The sequence below is a fragment of the Protomyctophum parallelum genome (assembly GCF_964188405.1).
Source record: "Protomyctophum parallelum genome assembly, chromosome: 7".
NCBI lineage: Eukaryota > Metazoa > Chordata > Actinopteri > Myctophiformes > Myctophidae > Protomyctophum > Protomyctophum parallelum.
Genome location: NC_139705.1, coordinates 41616090 through 41633050, shown reverse-complemented (window position 1 = coordinate 41633050; position 16961 = coordinate 41616090). Strand labels below are relative to the sequence as shown.

Here is a 16961-nt window from a genome sequence, read left to right as displayed (position 1 = left end):
TAAGATTAAATATATTGACAATTTCGTCAACAAATTAAAACTAGAGTAAAATGTAAGGGAGGGACTAGTGCAGAAGAGATCCAGTAGAACTAAAAGAGAAGTCATTTTAGATTAGGTTGCACTCAGGTGTTGCGCTTTGCAAATAGCAAATAGCCATGGAATTATTGCATTAGTTAAAAAACATAGTTGGTCTGTGTGTGTTGGCTGTAAAATTCAGACAGCTGGGTGGCAGTTGGGGGGCATTGTTGGCAGCCTTTTTTTTCCAGTCTATGTTGTGTGTGTGTGTGTGTGTGTGTGTGTGCGTGCGCAGTATGTGCACGCATTCACGCACATTGGAATCTATAAAAGAAGTGTTGAGGGAAATGCAACACAGGTGTTCAGGAGTTTAAGGATTGTAATGTTGTGGTCGACATGAGAAGACATATTTAGGACAGAATGTAATTTTAGACCCATTTTCCCTATACGATGTCCTTAACGTTCTATTGACTTGACCTTTGACCCTATCGTTTGTTGACTAGGGTTCAAGTTAGTGTTACTCATCCATCATCTCAAACACGCTCAAACACTCTCAGATGCACGCACGCACGCACACGCACACACACAGTGCGTGGAACTAAGCTACATGTCTGTGCTGTGTGTACTTCAGGGCCTCGAATCCGCGTATAGGAGACATCCTGCAGAAGTTAGCTCCATTCATGAAGATGTACGGAGAGTATGTGAAGAACTTTGACAGAGCCATGGACCTGGTCAACACCTGGACACAGCGCTCCTCACAGTTCAAGAGCGTGGTTCACAATATACAGGTAGGGGTGTGTGCTGTGCGCGTGAGTGAGTGAGTGAGTGCCATGGGTGGATTGGTGGCAGGGGCGGCCTTAGGAATCTGGAGGCCCGTTTCAAGACCAAATATGAGGCCCCCATATACCATGACATAATTATTTTGCTGATACAGCCGTATTGATACAATAATAGATTAATTACAGTTATTTGCATGAAAGTTCATCTTTGTGTGTGTGTGACTGTGTGTGTGTGTGTGTGTGTGTGTGTGTGTGTGTGTGTGTGTGTGTGTGTGTGTGTGTGTGTGTGTGTGTGTGTGTGTGTGTGTGTGTGTGTGTGTGTGTGTGCGTGCGTGCGTGCATGGGTGTATTTTTATGTGTGTGGATGGCTGCATGTGTACCCGTTGTCATGAATTATGACCTTATCTGCTTGGCCCAGTGGTGAAACACTCATCTACGTAAGCATATTTGTATCCATGATACGATGACCATCAACTACTTTATCAGAGACTGAACGTCTGTGCACAATGATACGAGATGCATGTTCTGTTCCTGTTCATTCTGTTCTTCTTATCCTTGTTTTCATATCTGCTGGTCCTGTCACTGAACAATACTGTATATATTTATCTGTCTGTGTATGTATTAAAGTACAGAATGTGTCGTGTAAGACTGCCTGGTGTTATCATGTTCTCCACATGACGTGACTCAAATGAATCATCATTCACCACCCCATTATGTTGGATGGAGACTTTTAAGGGGACTCAGACTCGGGTGGTCGACCAAAATCACAACCTTTTTGCGTCTTTTTCCCTTAGAAATGTTGTGCTGCAACATCATTATGTTATGATTACATCACTGTACTAAAGGAACTTGCCTAGTGTGTGTGTGTGTGTGTGTGTGTGTGTGTGGGGCGGCGGTGGCTCAAGGGTGGAGTGGCTGGATGCGGATGGTAACCGTAAGGTTGCCAGTTCGAACCCGGGCTCCCCCAGAGTTTGTGTCGAAGTGTCCTTGATCAAGACACTGAACCCCTAATTGCTCCTGATGTGCTGGTTGGTGACTTGCATGGTTTCCGCTGCTATCGGTGTATGAATGTGCGTGTGAATGGGTGAATGTAATGCACAATCTCTGTAGCGCCTTGGTTAAATTAAAGTCGCTATATAAATGCCATTTACCATTTGTGTGTGTATCTTGGGTTTTGTGCTGTATGTCGTGTATAACCTTCCATGTGTTGTTGTTTGTCCACCAGAAACAGGACGTGTGCGGGAACCTGACGTTGCAGCATCACATGCTGGAGCCCGTTCAGAGGATCCCTCGCTACGAAATGCTGCTCAAAGACTACCTGAAGAAACTCCCGGAGGACACACAGGACAGGAAGGACGCAGAGAGTGAGTCACTTTTGCAAATAAGACGTCTCACTCGCTCCATCTTCACCCTCATGACGTGCTTGACAAATCTAATCAGCGCCTCCCGTCCGCCTGTGATGTGATCACTTTGTTTGAAATCCCTCCTTCACTCTTGGCGGCTCTCCTCTCGCTGTGATTGAACGTGTTGTCATGTTGTCCTGTGTGGGCAACAGGGTGTGAGCATGTGTGATTGAAATGTCACCTGCTGTTCTTATGTTCTGATGTCAACAAAATGATCCATTCATGTAGCACCTTTATCCAAAGCGCTGTAGAATGTGCATGACACCAACCTGCTCATCAGGAGCAGTTATTGGAGGGTTTAACCACCCTATACCTAGTTGATTGGAGTCTCTCCACCCCCCCTTCTGCCTGAATTAAATATACTGTATCATCGCATAGCTCAACAATATTAATTCTTTCATCATAATATATGTTGTATACTATTTTTGTATACAAAAATTGTATACAAAGTATTTTCAGAGAGTGGTTCTAGTATAGGTGTTAGGTTCTAACTTCAATGTTTGAATGTTTGTGTGTGTGTGTGTGTGTGTGTGTGTGTGTGTGTGTGTGTGTGTGTGTGTGTGTGTGTGTGTGTGTGTGTGTGTGTGTGTGTGTGTGTGTGTGTGTGTGTGTGTGTGTTTTTTACAGAGGCACTGGAGCTAATCGCTACTGCAGCTAACCACTCCAATGCAGCAATCCGGAAAATGGTGAGAATGTTCTCAGTGTGGCAACTTCTGCCTGTGACCCATGATCTGTAGAACGAGGCCATTCTCTCTCTCTCTGTGTGTGTGTGTGTGTCTCTCTCTCTCTCTCTCTCTCTCTCTCTCTCTCTCTCTACTGTTCTCACTTAGACCTCATCAATTTCATCTGTGTAATATCGGCTGCTGCTGAAATTTGCTGATACTGTTAGGCCTGTCATAATTATTTCACAATTGTTTGAGATAATCGCAGCTATGTTGCATAATCATTTGAATCATTTCAATAAAACAATAACAATAACAAATATTGACCTGTTTTATTTTTAAATTAAATGTTTTTCATTGTATATTCAAGTAATATTTGTCATATCTGCACTATGCAGTTTTCCGGTTAAAAAGTCCAAACGGCATACAGAAGTAATTTTTATTTAAAAAAAACAAAAACAAACACCACATGTCATGAATTGCAATTATTTGTCTGACTATGAATGGCCAACTACACTCTGTCACAATCATTACATGACAGTCAGTGTTGAGGGACAGATCATACAGGAAACTGCTGCTTCCTGCCTCCACTTTCACAGCCAGGTCTGCATGACAGACAGACAGACAGACAGACAGACAGACAGACAGGCAGGCAGGCACAGGCAGGCACAGACAGACAGACAGACAGACAGACAGACAGACAGACAGACAGACAGACAGACAGGCAGGCAGGCGCAGACAGACAGACAGACAGACAGACAGACAGACAGACAGACAGACAGACAGACAGACAGACAGACAGACAGACAGACAGACAGACAGACAGACAGACAGACAGACAGACAGACAGACAGACAGACAGACAGACAGACAGACAGACAGACAGACAGACAGACAGACAGACAGACAGACAGACAGACAGACAGACAGACAGACGCTTCCTCCCCTTCATCTCTCCCCCTGCTCTTATTTCTCATATCCTTCAATGGATGTTGTACAGTAGATACTACTGTACAGTAGATACACCTGCACAGCAGATACAACTTTCCATCAGTCTGTTAAGAAACAGAATATTATGTTCCTTTCTGCCTGGCACACACTGCTTCAATGGAGGATAAGATTTATGATTAGATCATGAGGGTACCATGGCACCCTCTAGTGGCTTAAAGGTAGTAGTTGTAATCATCAGGGTGCAAACATTCATCCAAAGGTTCAAGGTGATTTATATTGTTGCAGTAAGTAAGTAGAGTAAAAGTTATTTTGTTATTCTTCAGATATAGGCAGGATAAGTAATAATAGCAGTTAAACTGAAACTAAAACAAATAAGACAAATCAATGTAATGCATTCAGAGTATACACACACGCACACACACAACAGTCAGGGGAGAGACGGTGCCAAAAAGGAACGGTGCTGTGCATTTAGTTCTTTCTGAACTTGTCAACATCCAAAAACGCAGCATCTGAAGTAAACATAATTCATGAGCATGCTGCAACCGTTGACGTCTGAGAAACACTCGTTTGTACCTGTGTTTTAACCGCCTGTGTTTGCTTGATGTTGTCCAGGAGAAGATGAACAAACTGCTGGAGGTTTACGAGCGGCTAGGCGGGGAGGAGGACATCGTAAACCCGGCCAACGAGCTCATCAAAGAGGGACACATCAAGAAGATGTCGGCCAAAAATGGGACAGCACAAGACAGATACCTCTACCTGGTGAGGAGGAAGGAAGGTTAAACAGGAGTCATGTGTTGGAAGAAGATTCGTTTTACGTAACTAAAAGTAGCAATGCCACAATGTAGAACTAGTCTGTTAGGTTAGTTGACTCATTAAGACCTGAGGTCTTCTACATCAGTAGTTCTCACACTTTCAAGATCTTTCAAAAATAGCAGATGTACAAGCTTGCAGCGCAGCACGAAGTGACTTGCTGTGAGCTTGTATATCTGCTATTTTTGAATAGCCAACACAAAAATGTAAAATGATGTGCCATTGTAATGGGTTAAAGTCCTGTATTCAAACGTTTACTTTAGTAAACTAAAAGCACAAATGTATTGGCATCCAACTAAGTACCAAAATCAATGTTCCAATTTACAAGATTCAAAACCTTTAAAAATGTGTCAAAATCCTTTGAAAATAGCAGTTCTACAAGCTCACAATGCATCACATCACGGCATATTGTGAGCTTGTAGATCGGCTATTTTCAAATTAGGCTCAATTGGTGATTCTATGTTTTTTTTATGTAAATCTGCAAAGTAAATCTCTTAAAGTAAAGAGTTTATAGATCAACTATTTTCAGCTACATTTATGGAAAAGGTCTATCATTAAACTATTTTTGTAAACAGTGGTGTAACTGATATGTTGTCTTGTGTCTCTGGTCTAGTTCAACAACATGGTGCTTTACTGCGTTCCTAAACTCAGACTGATCGGACAGAAGTTCAGTGTGAGGGAGAGGATCGACATCGCTGGCATGGAGGTACGGACACATACACGGCTGTACTGTACTGGACCCTTTATGGCTCAATCTTTACAGTAGTGAGAACAGCAGTTCAGCCCCAAAAAATGACTTATTTTCTATCAGTTAAAGTACACCCCATGATGCCATGAATTCTTGGAGATTATTTTGTTTTTGTCGCATTCCTGAGCCAATAATTTGATGACCGGTTCATTGGCCAATAGGAGACTCCCCGGAATTGGACTGTCATCAAATTATTGGCTTTGGAATGCGACAAAAACAACGTCTCCATGAATTCAATGCTTCATGTGGTGTGTACAGTACAGTACAGTACAGTACAGTACAGTACAGTACAGTACAGTACAGTACAGTACAGTACAGTACAGTACAGTACAGTACAGTACAGTACAGTACAGTACAGTACAGTACAGTACAGTACAGTTTCCATTTCCCTCGTGATCTCTTGTTCTTTGTGTGCTCGTTCTGTGGGAGGGTGTTGAGCCCAAGTTTCGCTAAATTATTACCTGGTTAATATTACCTGCAAATTGTCGAAAACGTGACAAGTTGTGACCTTGTAATGTCATATTGTCTGTGGGCGACACCCGCACACGACCATGGGCACATCATTGAAGGTGTTTGGGGTTCCTGTGTCTTGCAGGTGCAGGAGAACGTCAAGCAGAACCTGGCTCACACCTTCACCATCATCGGCAAGCGGCGTTCACTGGAGCTACAGGCCAGGTAGGAAACATGCTAGTATTTTCTCCCCGTTGGCTGGCACCTCACAGGGACCGGTGTGCTGTGCACCTTTCTGTTATAACATAATGAGATTTCCACCTGACAGCGACAATATATTATTATATTTCAATTCAGTTACATTGCTGTAGATGTAAGGTGTTTTATCACTGTTGGTAAGGAATGTATGTGTTAATTTAGTTCTGACAAAACTAACCCTGGAAGTGTAATTTGTTTTTACACTTGTTGTGAAATGAATTCTGAATTATTTGTTGGCTTATTTGCTTTATAGGACAGCGGAGGAAATGGAAGATTGGATACAGGTACGCGCGCGCGCACACACACACACACACACACACACACACACACACACACACACACACACACGAGTGCCCGAGCTATATTAGAGAATGCTATAGAGAGGCTCTCACATTGTGTGTGTTTGTGAGAGAATTGTGTTCTCTCATAAAGCCTCTCATTATTGTGTCGTTTAGCTCATAACAGCTGAATAAAGCTGATTAAAAGCCTCCATGGGCTGGAGGAGGACATGCTCCACAGAGGGCTTTGAAAGGATATGTTGTGTTTTTGGATGATTGGAGATTAAAGACCCCCCTCCTCTCTCCTTCACCCTCTCTTCTCCCCTCCTGTCACCTCCTCTCTCCTTCACCCTCTCTTCTCCCCTCCTCTCTCCTCTCTCCCACATCTTTCTCCTCCCTCCTGTAGGAGATCTCGGCAACAATCGAGCGTCACAAGCAGAATAGTGAAACCTTCAACAAAGCTTTCAACCACTCCTTCTCCCGTGAGGATGACCACCAGCCTGAATCACCGGTCAGTCCCTCAGTCAGTCGCTCGTTCGCTCAGTCAGTCAGTCAGTCAGTCCATCACTTCTTTCATTCATTCATTCATTCATTCATTGATCATCCTGTAACGACTAATGTCTCACCAAACAACTCATCAGTGGAAGTCTTGCTATAGTACTTACTGAGGTTTAGTGAGTACTATTATAGCAAGACTGAACTGACTGAACGAGACATGACTAAACCTACGTGGAGAATCTGTGACATTCACACACTAAGCTTGAGCTTCCCAGAACTCTGTCGTGACCTAATAGGGTTCTAACCGTAACACACAGTTGTATACAGAGCAACTCTATGCATGCGTTCTGACCCACTTTGGCTTGTCTGATGCTGGACGCTCGCCAGCCGTGTTGACACGAGCCAGAGGAGCAGCCTCGCTGGAAGCCCACTGACACCTTGTGGTAGAGATGTGAAAGTGCAGTGTAGGAGTCCCGATGGCCTAGTGGTGCGCATACCACATAGGGCCCTATACTATGTTGCCTTTTCTGAATGCCTTCTTACCACCTTTACCCATTCTGACCTCAGATCAGATTTAAAAAAATGTCTGTTAAAAGCTATGTTTCTATGTCAGTCGTTCTTCGATTTTTCGAAAACAGCAGACCTACAAGTTCGTAGCGCGCCACTCTGTGGCGCACTATGAGCTTGTAGATCTGCTATTTTTAAATAGCTAAAGCATAACGTAATGCTGACACCAAAAGGGGTTCTAAAATGGGTTACCGGTAAGCATTTCTTACTAACGACACATGATGAGCTTGTAGATAGGCTTGAGCCCGACGACTCTCTCCCTGTGTCCTATCTATCTCAACTGTACTATCCAAATAAAGGCAGAAAAGAACATATATAATATAGTTTTTTTGTCTCCTGCAGGGTCCCTGGAGCAACACGTCCATTGACTCAGATGGTGAACGACTGCATGAACGGGTAAGTTGCCCTGTAGAAAGTATAAATCAATAAATCAATACAGCATTGACTTAGCGCTATTCTGAAATGCAGTTGCAAACTGGTTTCCCTATTGGTAAAATTGTTCAAAACATTTCTGAAAAATGTCCACAATGACAAAAGTAGCTGTGCTGTGTGTCGCAGGGCAGAGGTAAAGTATCTGTACAGAGTCTAGTAGAGGTGTGCATCTTCAATGGCCTGACGATTCGATTACAATTCACCTACTAACGATTCAACTCTCAATTAGCAGCCTATTGCTGCTAAGGGACATCTCATCAGTTAATACAAGCAGTCAAATATATTTTTATGAACTCCTTTGTGTATAAAGTGCTGGAATTTGTAAACCAAATTTAATAAATGGCTTATCCTACCTATTGTGAGAATGTTCAGTCAAAACATAAATCCTTCAGCAGTGTATTGACAACCTTACAACCGTGCTGCCTGTCATATAAGACAGGGTTTTCACAGCTGTAGTAAGACATATGCACCTCAGAGTGCACAGTAAACACAGTGTTTACTGCTGCCTTTGGCGGTCAGGAGATGTGAAGTGATATAATACGACCCTTTTGCCATTCCGTATAGCAGACCTTCACTCACAGTGTATTATGATTGATCAGAACGGCATTGTAAAGCACAGATGATTAGATTTTGAAAACACTGGAGCTGACATTTTATGACTTAATGACTTAATGACTTTATGACTTTAAAGCCTTCGTCAGTCCTGCACAGTTGAATGCGTTGTTGCCTTCCGAAAAATAATTTGAAAATAAACAGTGAACGCTAACAGCGTATAATCTATTATGTTACGTAACTGCATCGACGCAGAATTGTGCACGGCATCTTAGATTATTTTCCACACATCTAGATAATAAGAAGGGTTCCATCGCAGCGCATCGGCTTGCCGAGAGTCTATAGACCGATTCAGAAGCGGGTCCCCTGGTCGTAGCGTATGAACATAAGGTTGCTGTACTTTATACCTCATACTAAGCATACTAAAGTATGAGGTATAAAGTACAAGTTATAAACTACACAGGTTCATCCCGATGTTCTGGGCATCTTTGTAAAGTTAGTGTTGGTAAAAAGCAGGTAAAAGAGTAACGTTTGAGCAGACTAACATCAGTCACTCTACCATTCAATGTAGTAGAAGACCTCTGAGCAGATATGTCGTCTCCGCCTACAGGGAATACGTTCGCTGCGACCAGGGGACACGTTTCTGAATCGGTCTATATATGAATACAATTGCCCATGTTCTGGGGAGGGGAGGGTGATATTTCTTGCTATGTTGTCGGCGAGGAATGTTGAGCAGGAGGAGTGGGACGGATGTGCTACCAGCAGGGTACAACAGCAGTGGCATTATAGGCCTATATACATTTAAAGCCTTTTGCCTGCATTACATCTAGGTCAAAGTCTAAATGCATCATTCTCATCACTTGCAAATAACATAGTGGACAGTCGGTCCTAAAGATCAGATTTGGGAAACAAAAGGGATTTGACTGGAGTCTGAACAAAGACTTACTCCGTCCATTTGGAGAGGTGCAATGACCTCAGTGTAGTCAGGAAGGTCCATTTGCCATCAAAATGTAGCAGATGGATTTATAAACCACGCTAGTCTATACGGTTTCCCCGACGCACTACGTCCGGTCGGGGAACCTCCCCCCTGTCTGGTGAAAAGAAGCAGCTTGGACTCCTCATGCATAGAAGGAAGCATAAGGTCTGCCCCCCCAGGTTGGCAGAGGATGTGTAGCGCCCAGGATTACTGGTTTACTAGATAATTGACACTGGGTGAAAAATGGGTTGCAAAATCGTGTGATAAACATTATAACAAAAAAAACCATTATCGATTGTGTTCTGGCTTTGATCAATGGAACTAACGAGTTTACTGTAGACTAGAGTAAATAGTATAGAGAATCACTGCAATAGACGGAAAAGAAAAGCTTGTCTTCTATTGAACAGTCTCTTCTATAAAGACAGACATTCTGTGATTATGTGTTACTGGCACCTCATGCTCCGTCTGTCTCGTTAGTGGAAATCTAACGCAATGATTTCACACTTCCTCCCACAATGCATCTGCACTAACCATCTGGTGGCTAGTTCTGCTGTCGTCGCCTTCCTCTGATTTCACTGTTTTTCATTTTAAACTTCTTAAACCCTATTTTATATTTTGTCGTGCAACAGTGTTGCATGAAACCTTTTTACTTTTGGAAAATAATGAAGAAACTGTCAACACCTTGAGGGCCCGGGCCTATTTAATCCATTAATTAAATGTGCCCATCGTCAACAAGCGCCTCTAGGCTGTAGAGCGATGCAGTTTTCATAGCACTAATTTGACGGAGATTATCAATCTCCGTCTCTGGCACATGCCGGTGATTTACGTCATGGGCCCCGATGGTGTTAACTGGTTAATGTGTGTACCAGCACTTCGTTTTGTTTCCCTGGGCAGCGCTGGTTTGCAGGTATCAATGCACTTTTTGACCGACATGTTTGTGCCAGCATGGGTGATTGGGTGATTAGATTTATTTATCGATCGCCTCTTTTGTTGATTGTTTAAATATGCTCGCTATGCTCGATAACAGGCTTGATAAGCCCAAAGGTTATGGATACCGGGTACTCAATAAGCTTGTTATCAGCTTTTTCCGGGTATCGGAATTCGAGCTCCATCCCTAATGATGACCTGCCCAAAATAGAGAAGCCAGGTTGAATGTGGTTAAGTAAGATAGTGGAAGGGTGGGAGTCAGGAGTGTTGGGGTGGGGGAGGGGTAAGTTAACGCCCCCCTGCTCCGCTCCCTCCACTGGCTCCCGGTTGCTGCCCGCACAGAATACAAAACTCTGATGCTGGCATTCAAAGCAACCAAAGGTATGGCTCCCCCATATCTTGCAAGTATGATTGAACCCTACAAACCCTCCCGCGCACTCAGATCAGCCAACGCAGGGAAACTGGAAGTACCCTCACTAAAAACGCTGGGACAACGCTCCACACGTCCCAAACTCTTCTCCCTTCTGGCTCCAAAACTGTGGAATGCACTTCCCATTGCAGTCAGAACTGCAGCATCACTCCCAATCTTCCGCCGTAGCCTGAAAACCCACCTTTTCAGACTCCATCATGGCCCATAGCACTTACCCTAACCCCTTAGATAGCATTTCTGTTGGCTTAGATAGCATTTGACACAGACTTATAGCATGTTATGTAGACAGCACTATAATTGTATTGTATATAGTCATAGCACGCCATAGTACATATGTATAGCATAGTAGTAAATATGTATAGTTTATATGTATAGTGTTCATTATATAGATATTCCACTGTTACTTTCTTAGCTTACGCATGTTTCATGATAAATGCTTTTATGTGATGTATTCCCATGCTTTTGTTCTTGCTTAAATGTAAGTCGCTCTGGATTAAGAGCGTCTGCTAAATGCCTAAATTGTAAATTGTGGAAGACAGACAAACAAAAGGGCAACAAAAGAAGAAGAATCCTTCCTGCCCAGAGTGTGACATCACTTCCTGTCTCTCTCCTCTGTGCAGAAGAGCTCCAAGAAGAAGGACAAAGAGAAGCAGACGTGTAAAGGCTGCAACGAGAGCTTCAACTTCACCAAACGCAAACACCACTGCAAGTCCTGCGGAGCGGTGAGTCAAACATCACTGCAAGTTCAGCTCAATTCATTTATTTGGCTGACGTGTTTGCACATTGTTGTACTTCATCCAGAAAATATGGGAGTTTTTCATGTGTGTGTGTGTCATCAGTCCAATGTTTTCAAACTCTTTGGTTTTACCTATAGCCTAGATCACTATTCCTATGCATTTGAGGGGAAGTATTTCAGACAAACTACAAGCCGCCGTGAAGTCTCTCAATCCCTCTGGTTTCCCCCTGCAGGCCATCTGTGCAAAGTGTTCCAAAACTCTGGACAAGACGAGTCGAGTGTGTCCGGAGTGCTTTGAAGCAGCCCCTGAGGTGAGAGGAGGTGTGTGTGTGTGTGTGTGTGTGTGTGTGTGTGTGTGTGTGTGTGTGTGTGTGTGTGTGTGTGTGTGTGTGTGTGTGTGTGTGTGTGTGTGTGTGTGTGTGTGTGTGTGTGTGTGTGTGTGTGTGTGTGTGTGTGTGTGTGTGTGTGTGTGTGTGTGTGTGTGTGTGTGTGTGTGTGTGTGTGTGTGTGTGTGTGTGTGTGTGTGTGTGTGTGTGTGTGTGTGTGTGTGTGTGTGTGTGTGTGTGTGTGTGTGTGTGTGTGTGCGTGCGTGCGTGCGTGCGTGCGTGCGTGCGTGCGTGCGTGCGTGCGTGCAGGCAGGCAGCAGGCATACAACAGACAATTGGTATATACTGGAAATAAAAACGTCTGGGTTTCCGTGGCTAGCGGTGTAGACCTAGACGGTAGCAGCTGAAACACTCCATGGTTACAAGCTCTTGTTCATTCTTTTCATTGGTTAAATATTTATAAACCCCACAGACGGACTGAACCACTTCACTGTGATTCAACGGCGTCAACCCCGGGAGTGCTTGAGGGCTAAACTGACACAATAGTAAGCCAAATAGCACCCACTGACTGAAGGCTGAAGCTCCCTCCCCCTGGTCATTTTGTCACGTATAGGCACACACCTTTACGGTGTTCACAGAACAGGTATTCAAATGCTAATACGGTGGCTTTGTTCCAGTGACCGCACGGTTCATTCACACTCCTGCAGCAACACTACACTGACACGGTCAGCGGAGAGGTTGCAGTCTGTGTACCGTCGGCCCGTCTGGAAAGAGCCATGAGCCGGGAGGGAGGGGAGAGGAGGGGCAGCAACACTGCCGGGTAATCTCCACACTGACTTGAGACTTGACAAACAGAGCCATCTCAGCCAAAATATCCTACTACTTTTACTTTAATTAAAAGGTAAGATGCAGTGGCTGTAATTGGGTCAAGGATCTTGCTTTCGTGAGCAATGGTGTACGAGATTGGGGGGGGGGGGCACCCACTGCCGTTATAATAACTTTCCGCCACTGCTGTGATTACAGGCAAAAAAAATCGACATTCTTATTTCGATATCCTATATTGAAATTGGCTACTCACTTTATTGTGATGTAAAATTACATTTTAAATAACAAGGGGATGTCTAGTCACAACTTGTGAGATAGATAACCTCACCTCACCATTAAGTAATCATGAATCATGATGTACATTGACCATCTAAGGCAAGCGCTATGTCACTGGTTCGATACTGGCTGGGAACTTGTGCTGCATGCGTTGCATGTACCCCACACCACCCACTAGCCTTCACTTACTGACCTCTCTACACTCTCCTACCTACATTTAAAACTAAAAGTAGCAATGACAGCCAAACGCCTATCTGTAGGAATATTACTCACCAAATGGGGGAGCTGTAGACCAGAACACGAACTGGCTGACAGTCCGTGTTCAAATCTCTCTGTGCAGCCTGATTCATACATATTTGTACACAAAAATAGTAATAATATTAATAATAATAATATTTTCAAAATAGTAATGTTTTTTTTCCCAAAGGGTCACTGAGTAAATTGCAGGCTTGCAAAGAAATGGATTCCATTCCATTTTGTGTGGCTTTCGCCTTTATTTTATTTTATTTATTTTAAGGAGGGACAGACAGTAGGCTGACAGGAAATGGGGAGAGAGATGGGCGGGTGACATGCAGTAAAGGCCGTCGGGATCGGGAGTCGAACCCGCGGCACACTGCCAGACTGGATTACCAGCCAAGGTGCCTGGACCGCTGAGCCATGGCCCAGGCCAAGGCACTCTGTCTTAAAAAAAAATATTATTTTGAGCAACAGCATAATGACCAACGTGTTTCGACCTATAATATAAGGTCGTTGTCAGAGTCTAACTCATACGAATTTGTGTGTCGTTGTCGCGCACCAAACATAATGGAATTTTATTTTGATGGGACATCGCATATTAATGAACAATGCAATCAATGCGATGTAAATATACCGGATTTAGCAAAAATGCAAATATTTACCCCCACAAAAACCATATAAACAAGCAGACAATAGACCACATTACATTACACAGAGACAACGAAACAAAATCAGAGGTACAAAATCAAATACAAAAGGTGCAAAGTATATCTATTTAAGGCTATTTGTGACACTGACGTATCAAGTCTCAATCTGTGATTTCTTCACCTGATTGACTTCATACAAACGTTTTCAGTCGTGAGATTCTATTTTGCCTTGACCCATGAAGCTGGCTTTTTAGAATTTGGGCATCACTTGCAAAGTCAGTATTGTTAAATAAATCACAATAAAATCCACAGGTTCATGTACTTTTTATTTGCATTGTTATCCCCATAGGTGGATTTTAGATTGCCTCATATAAGAACTGTGTTTGAAAAATAAACATGTCATCCCGCTAGAAACAGACTGAATCATATATGAGTGACTGACTGTCGCAAACGATACAGAAACACCTCCCTGACAATAACGCAGAGACAGTTTGTTTATTTTTGGACCACAATGCTTATATGAAACGATTTTAAGATGAGCCCATGTTATTGTTATTTCTATAGAGAAATTACTTCCGTGAACCAGGGGAATCGAGGAGATGAGCGAGTTACGTCAGGACTTCGGGGCTCTATACCAAGCCTTGATGTCCAACATATTGATGTGTACGTGACTTATCCATTGGTTGTAATGTATGGCGGTACTGTTGGCACTTTCAGCGACAGACGGCGGTGACAGGGGACAGCTACCTGCTGTGTGGAAACCTCCATCTGCAGGAGAAGGGCAGGAACTCCTGGACCAAAGTGTGGGCGTCTGTTACCAAGACGGAACCTCTGGTGATCTGTCTGCACGCCAGTGGACAGGTAGGACTGTCGCCCTTATGTACAGTAGTAGGACAGAGAGAGGCTTAAGAAGTAAGTAGAGGCTCATTGTCGCTGTCGGACAAGAACATGGGAGTCTGCCCCCCGTTAAGTGTTATTCATAGTCTGATTTATCGGTGGTGAGGTGACCACCGCAACTACAACATGACGTCACGGAGCCGCGGGGAAGAGAAAACCACTGCTCTCCCCAGCCCTTCTCTCTGTTTTTACTCACCACCGCTCCACGTTATTACAGCTCCAGTGGTCACCTCACCACCGGAGCAGTGGTCACCTCACTACTCACCATCCAGACTATGAATAGGCCTTTACAATATGCTACATAGACCCCTGGGAGATGGATTGGTGAGCTGGAGCACCACGCCTAGGGGTGGGTCCCGAACCTCGAGACCAAGCATGCACCAAACCGAACGTGCCCATGACAATAATTCAATTTCGATTCTCTCGAAAAAACAAGAAAAACAACAAATGATAGCCTACTCTGGCAGCCCTTTTGCATGCAGATTTCTGTTCTCAAACCCGTTCTCACCTATCGGCCGGAGTTGCACTACCCCCCCCCCCCCCCCCCCCATTAGCAATGCTAATTATCCCAAGCAATCATTTAATCCTAATCTGCTATTTCCACTATTTAAAAAACATTATGAACATTTTTCAACATGGAAACAAGCAAAAAGAATTGCGAGCATCTCATATCATTTGCGATCATGTAATAATTGTGACAGGCCCATAAACGCAGGACAGTAGAGCTCATTCAAATATTATATTTGATCTTGCGTGTTCAGGCTCCGCTACATTTTACGCCCTGCTCAGCAGCACATTAAAGACAAACATTTTACATGCAGGGTGATTGCGGACAACACCATCGCTTAAAAAAAACATTCCCTATTAAAGAAATCAGTGTTTGGAAAGCTTTTCATTTGGAGAAAGAATGTAATTGTGTGTGCGTCATTTAGAGCATCAAGACCAATGTCCCATAGAAAGCTGCTGCTCCAAGGATTACCATTAATGAGGGTTCAATGAACATTTCCTGATTGAGAAAGGCTTTATTCATCAGACAGAAACCTTGTATGTCTCATAGCGTTGCTGTCGGGAAGAAACCTCCTATCTCAATATTTTAACAGTACAGCCACACAGAAAAGTTTTGAGCTTATGGATCTGCTACTTTTGAATATGAATTTGACCTGAAACGTTGTCTAACCGTCTTGGTGCATATGAGGTTTCCACACGACAGAGACGATACGTTTGATACAGTGAGCGAGCTGATGGACGCAAATGGAAAATCTGATTTTCTTTTCTATGCTCAGAATGCTTGTATTGGACCACAAACAAGCCCCTTGTGCTTTTTGAGTCATCCTTTTAGCAAAACCTGTCTTGTCAATAAAGCATTCAATCAACCAATCAATCAATCATTCTATTTTCTTTTTAACAAAGCATAATCGGCGGTTTTCGGGTGAAAACCTTGCATGTCCAAAACGGTTACTTTTGAGGAAAGAAAAAAAGGAACATGTGTTCTCACACAGACATTTGAACCCAAGTTTATACCCAACACCTACATAATTTGTATCTTCTTCTTCCGTTACCTCTCCAGGACTCCAAGGGCTCACGGACCGTCCCGCTGTCGGGGGCCGAGGTGGCCGCCGTGCCGCCGTCGCCGAACGACAAGTCAGAGGTCAAGCACGCCTTCCGGCTAAGTCCCAGCGGGCAGCAGCAGACGCTGCTCCTGGCCGCGCACGACGCGGAGCTACAGGCCAAGTGGCTCGAGCTCCTCTCCAAAGCCTCCCGCGGAGAGACGGCCACGGACACGTCCTTATTAGGCGTGAAAGCCGAGCACAGGAAGAGCCAATAGCGTAGCGGCGCAGAGGCCGCCGGACTCTCTGACCCCTTCCCGCCCACCCCCCTCCCCCTCCCCGCCCCCCCCTCTGCCTGTGTACAGAACACACATTACTTGAATTTGTTTGACCTTCGCACTTTTTGTTGTTGTTGTTTTTGTTTTGTTTCTTTTGAAAGGACCACTTATTACTTCCTGTATGTGCCACTTTATCCCTGTTGTCATGACCACACAACTCTTTTACTCTCTCTCTGTATTTTTTAAGTCTCTCGCTTGGCCTCTCTGCCTCTCTTCTACACACACACACACACACACACCCTCACACACACACACACACACACACACACACACACACACACACACACACACACACACACACACACACACACACACACACACACACAGTGGTTGTGTTTTATGAGTGTTTTATTTCTGGGTGTTGTCACCGTGGTCCAATAGGAAAGGAGATGTGTG

General features: G+C 44.0%; 1 protein-coding gene across 3 annotated transcripts in view; it reads left to right on the top strand.

The window, feature by feature from the left end:
- Window positions 1–16545, top strand: part of fgd (faciogenital dysplasia) — an 83577-nt gene extending 67032 nt beyond the window's left edge. For 2 of the 3 annotated variants that reach the window (XM_083770148.1, XM_083770147.1), the window contains 13 exons: window positions 647–803; window positions 2020–2158; window positions 2825–2883; window positions 4423–4569; window positions 5234–5326; window positions 5964–6043; window positions 6330–6360; window positions 6761–6865; window positions 7762–7815; window positions 11357–11458; window positions 11706–11783; window positions 14501–14644; window positions 16248–16545. In XM_083770148.1, coding sequence (XP_083626274.1) covers window positions 647–803; window positions 2020–2158; window positions 2825–2883; window positions 4423–4569; window positions 5234–5326; window positions 5964–6043; window positions 6330–6360; window positions 6761–6865; window positions 7762–7815; window positions 11357–11458; window positions 11706–11783; window positions 14501–14644; window positions 16248–16505 — 1447 coding nt within the window. In that variant the 3' untranslated portion in view covers window positions 16506–16545. Of the gene's footprint in view, window positions 1–646; window positions 804–2019; window positions 2159–2824; window positions 2884–4422; window positions 4570–5233; window positions 5327–5963; window positions 6044–6329; window positions 6361–6760; window positions 6866–7761; window positions 7816–11356; window positions 11459–11705; window positions 11784–12270; window positions 12313–14500; window positions 14645–16247 lie in introns of those variants that run through there. The other variant, XM_083770149.1, reaches the window with a different exon arrangement.
- The last annotated feature ends 416 nt before the right edge of the window (window positions 16546–16961 follow it).